Source organism: Mandrillus leucophaeus, unplaced genomic scaffold (assembly GCF_000951045.1).
Source record: "Mandrillus leucophaeus isolate KB7577 unplaced genomic scaffold, Mleu.le_1.0 Scaffold966, whole genome shotgun sequence".
Lineage (NCBI taxonomy): Eukaryota > Metazoa > Chordata > Mammalia > Primates > Cercopithecidae > Mandrillus > Mandrillus leucophaeus.
The window spans coordinates 148793-155556 of record NW_012110541.1 but is presented as its reverse complement, the minus strand read 5'-3'; the positions used below and the strand labels follow the sequence as shown (position 1 = coordinate 155556).

The following is a 6764-nucleotide window of genomic DNA, read 5'->3' as shown; positions in this document are numbered from 1 at the left end:
AGACATTAGGGGAAAACTAAGGAAATAAGAACAAAGTATGGGCTTCAGTTAATAATGTTATCAGTATTGGTTCATTAATTATGACAAATGTACCAAAGTAATGCAAGACGGTAACTACGGGAACTATTATAAGGGGTGTGGAGTATAGGGGAACTCTGCACTGTCTTCAAATTGTTCTGTAAATAATAATCTAATGTAAAGTTTATTTTTTTAAAAAAAGATGAGTGGTCAATGTTGGTTTGTCTCCAAACGTTAATTACAACAGACGTAACAGAATTATTAATACTGTCGCAGCTGGATGAACTGAGCTCAGGTACACCCTAATACAGTTTCAGCGGCCATAAGAGCAGAGAAAACAAGTGGTTTCTCTTCCCCTATTCCCTTGTCAAAATATATTAAGTGGCTGAGAACTTCCTTGGAAGAAGTCCACATCTCCATTTCTAGTAAGAAGTTTCTAGACTAATATTCAAGCCAAGTGGTGCTGGGATTCTGCTGAAGTAGATTTCTGTGCCGTAACTCGGTCTCTAGATGAAACTTTTGCTTTCAAACTTTTAGCATCTGCTTTACGCTTTACAATTACCAAACTGTTAAATAACATCATAGTATTGAATCATTTACAAATGTTTATTAAATGTAATTTTTACAAAGCAAATATTAATAGCAAGAGGCAAATGTTTTGCAAAATATGTACAAAAGTAAAAAGCTGTCATGAACTAGCAACTCATTTTATAAAATCAAACCATTCTTTCCACTTTTAGACCTCCTTTAGAAATAATTTATTGCCCATCCTGAACTAAAGCACTGACAAAAAAATTTACAATTATCAGATAATGTGCTTAGTTCCTGGAAAGTTATAAAAAGACATATGTTTAAAAAAAAAAAAAAAAACCCTAAGCCACAAGTATTTTATAGAGCTAATACAAATCATGTTTAGTTAGGTACAGTATCTATGGGGTTATTACAAAATATACTTTCTAAGGCTTCTTGTGGTCAATGAGCTCTCAGCAGAGTAGAGTAGTTTAGAAAAGCCATTTCAAACATTTTGCGGTTCTGCCTTCAAGTAAGAGGTAAAAGGTAAATGGCACAGTTCGTTGCACTGTTGCATATACTTTGCAAGGATTAATCTCTACCCCTTTCTTTCCTAGTACCATCAAATAGGCATGATTAAGGACAAATTTATCATTTACTATGGTAAGAAATATTATAAACAAGCTTTCTTAATACAAACCAAAGTCACATACCAAGTAAGTAGTATATGACTTTCAGTAATATTCACTGACTGAAAATTCATGCACAGTGAGTCCCAGCACACGCTGATCCATCTGTAAACTTCCATCATCAACAGCAGATTTGAATAAGTCACAAAACTCTCCTTATCAAGCCACAAAATACCGCCGTATCATTCATGCTTTCAAAACAATTTTCCATATAAGCTCTCGCATTTGAAACCAGATGGTTAGACCTGAACGCTGCAAGAGTGAACATAACTTAAATGCTAACTATACATTCAAGTACAGACATAAGAATGCTAGTGGTACAAACACTGTACTCCAAATAATGCTGTTAATCATCTACCAGCCTAAGGCTAGTATCTACTTGATGGAACCTGAAAAAGCCATAAAGTCCAACTTGTTTAAAATGTTCAGACTTAGACTTACACTTCAAACTCTAGTATACATTTACTAAGCCCGAACCTCGTACCATAAAAAAATGGGCATGTGCTATATTTGAGACAAGCAGACACACCCGCACCCACCCACTCTCTCCCCTCCTCATGTTTACTAGACTGAAAAGCCACCCTGTATCCTATCCTCAAAAACAAACAAACAAAATCAGTGCTTTTAGTCAAGCAGCACAACACAAGGATGGATCATCTGTGATTAACAGAAGTGAACACCTTGAAATGATGGCAGAGAGACAAACTAAGTACTAAGATTTCTAAGTGAAAAAGACATGAGCAAAACTTCTGGTCTTAATTCCTCAAATAAAACTAAAATAAATGAAATGGTAACAGAGTGACTTTCTCTAAATTTATTAGGGAGTTTGTTACAAACGTTTGGGCTTTACAGGCACGATTTCATGGATTCAAACAAGAAATTAACACTGATTATTTAGCCTTCTCATGATATACACAGAAATAACATTGCTACAAACTGCAATGGAGAGAATCTTGTTTCAAATGGCTTGGTTTGGGGTTTTGTCTAAATGTATCATTATATAATGAAAGCACCAATTTGAGGGCTTCTCAAATAGTGATTTGAATTTTAGGACATAACAGTATAACATGGTAACTTTACTCTTCGTATATAAATAAGGCATAATTGGATGTGTAATAATGCTGAAAATACATTTTATCAAAAGCATAAATACAAGTATTTGGGTACACATTGAAAGTTAGGACTTACCCATTTCTTCTCACAAAAAACGATAAGGGCATATGGTATCTGTTGAATCTAAATCAGCACTTCTAATCATTTCTGGTATTAAGGTGATCTTATTTCCTTCTACTTTAAACCAACCACTGCCACCAATTGAATAAGGATTTCCCTAAACAGCCTCAATTTGAGAGACTAACCAGAAGACCTTCTCTATGCAAATTACATGCCAATACACCTTAAAATAAGACAAAGTGAATGATTTGTTTCATTCTACATTTGCTTTCTTTGGTTGCAGAGCAATCCAGTGCCCTTTCCAGATAATAAAACTGCAATGAAGATTTCAGTTTAATATTTGGCAGACAGCAACTATGGAGGTTATTAAAAATATTAAAGGGGCAGAGACATGCTTTAAATTACTCACATTTTCAGAAAACATTTGACAAAACCCTTTATAAAAGTTATGGTCTAAATTTGTTTTATAAGGCAACTGTGTACACATTTCTTCAAGGTCAATGAAGACACTTGTGTGGTATTTCTTCAGAATTAAATGAGAAGGCATTCAGATTTAAGAACAGAATGTAATACAGGATTAGGCACATTTTATTCCAAATCATAACCATAAAGATTTAGAAAATCAAATACATCAAAGAACTTTATATCCAAATTACTTTTTTAGAGACTGGGGTAAGTTGGCATAGTGAAAATTATGAGCACCTTTTCAATTCTGTTCACTAAATTTCATCTCTCTCTCCCTATAGTGGTATTTCAAAAGGATTCTATTTTCATGATATAGGTATAAGACTCCTTTCAAATGGTTTGAAAATAAAACATATAAAAAAAATGTGGACTAAAGCCTTTAGATTGAACTTAAAGTTCTACTGACTGTCAAAACAAGCCCAAGTTGAATATAAGTAATTCACTGCCTCAAAATATAGTCTAGATTTTAAAAGAATGTTGATTCTGAGACATTACATGCAGCAGGGAAGAAAACTGCAAATGCCCAAAATAACACGCTATCTATTTGGTGTTTTAACACTTCTTGGTGGTAAGTCAAAAGGGGGAAACTTGGTGATTTCTGCTTTGTCTGGCAATATCTATGGTTCATATCACAGATCTTAATTATGACTTCAGTAAGATGAAGTGTCCTCTTTCTATAGGGATCTAACTTGAGCCCTCACTGGAGTCAAATGTTTTGGCCATTCAATTTGCTAAATGTATGGGTAAACTCTCCACTGAACAGTCCAAATGTTACTGTGCACACATTCTGATATTCATCAGCACTGCCGTTATGTTAACTTTGTGAATTTCAACAATGTATTCTTTTTGGCAAGAAGCACTAGATGTAGAACTATTCAAACATGCATGAATGATACCATGAACACCTGCATCACGGTGCCAGGCTACGTATGTGTAGCTCATGTATTACCATGGCATGAAAACACTGGAAGTTATATGGATACAATGATAGTGGAAGTTCAAATGTGAGAAAAGTCAGGTATGTCAAGAACAATCCCTGGTTAGTTTACTGAAGAGCCCCACTCTCGTATCAGACATCAAGACAGAACAGCCACTGACTTAGAAAGGCTGGGTGATCCATAACGACCAATCTTTCAAGGACCAATAAAATACCTGAGTACACAGTCAGCTATACAGTAAAACGACAGATATCACAGTCTTAAAATTTTCAGGAAAAGTAGAAAAGCTGTCAGACTTTTCAAGCTGTTGCCAGCCTTGGACTTCTGTTTCTCTGATCTAACTGTAACACTACATACAGCCTACAAGATAGTATTTCAGTACTGCAAAGCAGCCATTCTGATGAGTTCACTATGAATGTATCTGCAATCACAAAGCTACTTCATCGACACATTTTAATTTGGTAAGCAGTGGGGGGGGGGTGTCAATGTAATCTTCAGGTGCGAACTAAAAAAATTCCTACTTATCCTTAGAAGCATCCTTAAAACATTTAAAATACACCTCAAAAAAGCTGGACTTTCATAAACAACAATTATACAAATGTATACATACTGTATCTTTTAGAGACACACCAAGAATGAACAGGAATCTCAAATAATGCCTTCTTGAATAGTTTGACAGAAAAATACTGCCCTTGGCAAGCTCCAAATAAACAAAACAATCCCACAAATGCCACAGTGTGGAGCTGATGGGACTGGACAGGACAGCAAAAGACAGATGTTTGTGATGATACACAATGATTTCCTACAGTAAGGACTGGTCTTTACTGACCAACTGAGATAGGGCTTAAAAGTCAACTATATGACATTCTGGAACAGGTTAAGTTTATTTAGAAAGTTCTGTTACCAAGTTGCTTGCAGTTTTTAGTTGCTGCTATGGCCAGAATGTTTCACATATGGTACATTAAACTACATGATAATTAAATATGAGAAAGGCAAATTCTATTTCACTCATTACGTTTGACCAAAACACGGTAAATAGCATTTGCTTGCCTTTTGCTCTCCCGTACCACCTGTGAATTCTTCATCAGCATCAGACCAAAGACCTTATGTAAACTTGAAAACACGAAGAACATTACCTTCAGAAACACAGAAATCTAAAAGCAAAACAGCTGTTGTGTACACAAGCAATTAAAACAAGAAGGCTAAACCTTCTATGAATCTACAGAATGCCATTTCTTAGATCAAACTTTTTTCTAATAGCCCTTACAAAATGGGAGGTCACCACAGAGTTAGGCAACAAGTGGCACTGCTGTGTGTAAGGCGGACAGAAGATATCTTACTTGCTTTGGAACTGAATATTCCTAACCTCATCCCTACAAGTATTTAAGGACACCTTTGATACTTGGCACTGCAGGAGAATTCAGTTTGAAAAGTAGAATAATTTAAAGCCTGAAATATGCCTAGTCTGAGGTCAGCTAGGAAGTTTTAACCGGACTTGAATAGAAGCCATGGTGAAACAGATCAAAGCCTGCATTACAGCAAATCTTGGTGATGTGTCACTCAACAGCTTTCAGCCACAAACCAAAGGCCGCAGAAAAAGTACTAAGATTTTCAAGAAGTTAAACATAGAATTAAGATTGTTCTAATTCTGGTTGTAAACTGCTATTTTAAAAAAACAAAACAAACAGAAAACATCAAAAACACAAAAAGATATTAAAACAGCAAGTCTTTTGTACATCACTGTAGCATAAGCTGCTTGAGGTTGTCATGCAGAATAGTATCCTTCACATCACGGAAAACAAGGCGGATGTTCTCCGTATTGATAGCAGTGGTGAAGTGGTGGTATAAGGGCTTCTGCTGCTGGTCCCGGCGTTTGTTCCGGAAACATTCCACCAGGAATTTTTGGACGTCTCTTAAGCAGTGGGGATCCCCTTCAAATTCTAGGAAATAGTCTTTGATGCTCACAATTTGCACCTTCTCCTCAAGCAAGTCTGTCTTGTTTAAGAACAGAATTATGGAGACATTGCTGAAAACCCGGTTATTGACGATTGTTTCAAAAATGTTCAGAGACTCTGTAAGGCGATTGGTCAGTCGATCTTCCATAAGCACCTGGTCAAATTCACTTGAGGAAACAAGGAAAAGTATTGATGTGACACTGTCGAAACACTCAAACCAACGTTTCCTTTCTGATCTCTGACCACCTACGTCAACCATTTTGAAAGGAACATTTTTAATTTCAAAGTCATATTCATGAATGCCTTTGGTGGGTCTTCTGGCAAGCAGAATATCTTGTTGTGATGGAATATAATCCTGGAAAAGGAAAAATTGTTTTATACTTAGCAATCCAGAAGTAATTCGAATTTTTAATGGACTACTAACTGGACTAGTGAATAGATATGCAACAAAATGACCTTTTAAATAACATTTTCAGATAGATTATGCTTACTATAAAATGTTAAGACTAGTCAGACATGGTGGCTCACGCCTATAATCCCAGCACTTTGGGAGGCTGAGGCAGGAGGACCACTTGAAGCCAGGAGTTTGAGAGTACACTGAGCAATAGAGCAAGACCCCATTTGTGCTCCCCGCAAAAAAGCCAAGATACATTAAAATGTTAGCAGGATGGGTTCAAAATTTACTACAAATGGCCAGAATCTGATTGTTCTCATCCTTGCAATACTACTCCAAATTTAAGCTGAAGTCTTATCAATTGTTCTCACTCGCCCTCACTGCTATATATCTACCTGCAATTTTACTCCCCACTATTAGCCACTCTTGGTTCTAGCCAGAGTGATCTTCCTGTCTGCATATCCACCTTCTCCACACTGCTCGTTGCTCATCTATTAAAAGCCATGGGGGTTGGGTTCGGTGGCTCACACCTGTAATCCCAGCACTTTGGGAGGCTGAGACAGGCGGATCACGAGGTCAGGAGATCGAGACTATCCTGGCTAACACAGTGAAACCCCGTCTC

At 36.6% G+C, this 6764-nt stretch overlaps 1 protein-coding gene across 1 annotated transcript in view; it reads right to left on the bottom strand.

The window, feature by feature from the left end:
• Positions 1-605: 605 nt before the first annotated feature.
• The window catches only part of GNA13 (guanine nucleotide binding protein (G protein), alpha 13), a 46886-nt gene continuing 40727 nt past the window's right edge, over positions 606-6764 (bottom strand). Inside the window, exon 4 of the mRNA XM_011970705.1 lies at positions 606-6103. Coding sequence (XP_011826095.1) covers positions 5531-6103 — 573 coding nt within the window. The 3' untranslated portion in view covers positions 606-5530. The remainder of the gene's footprint in view (positions 6104-6764) is intronic.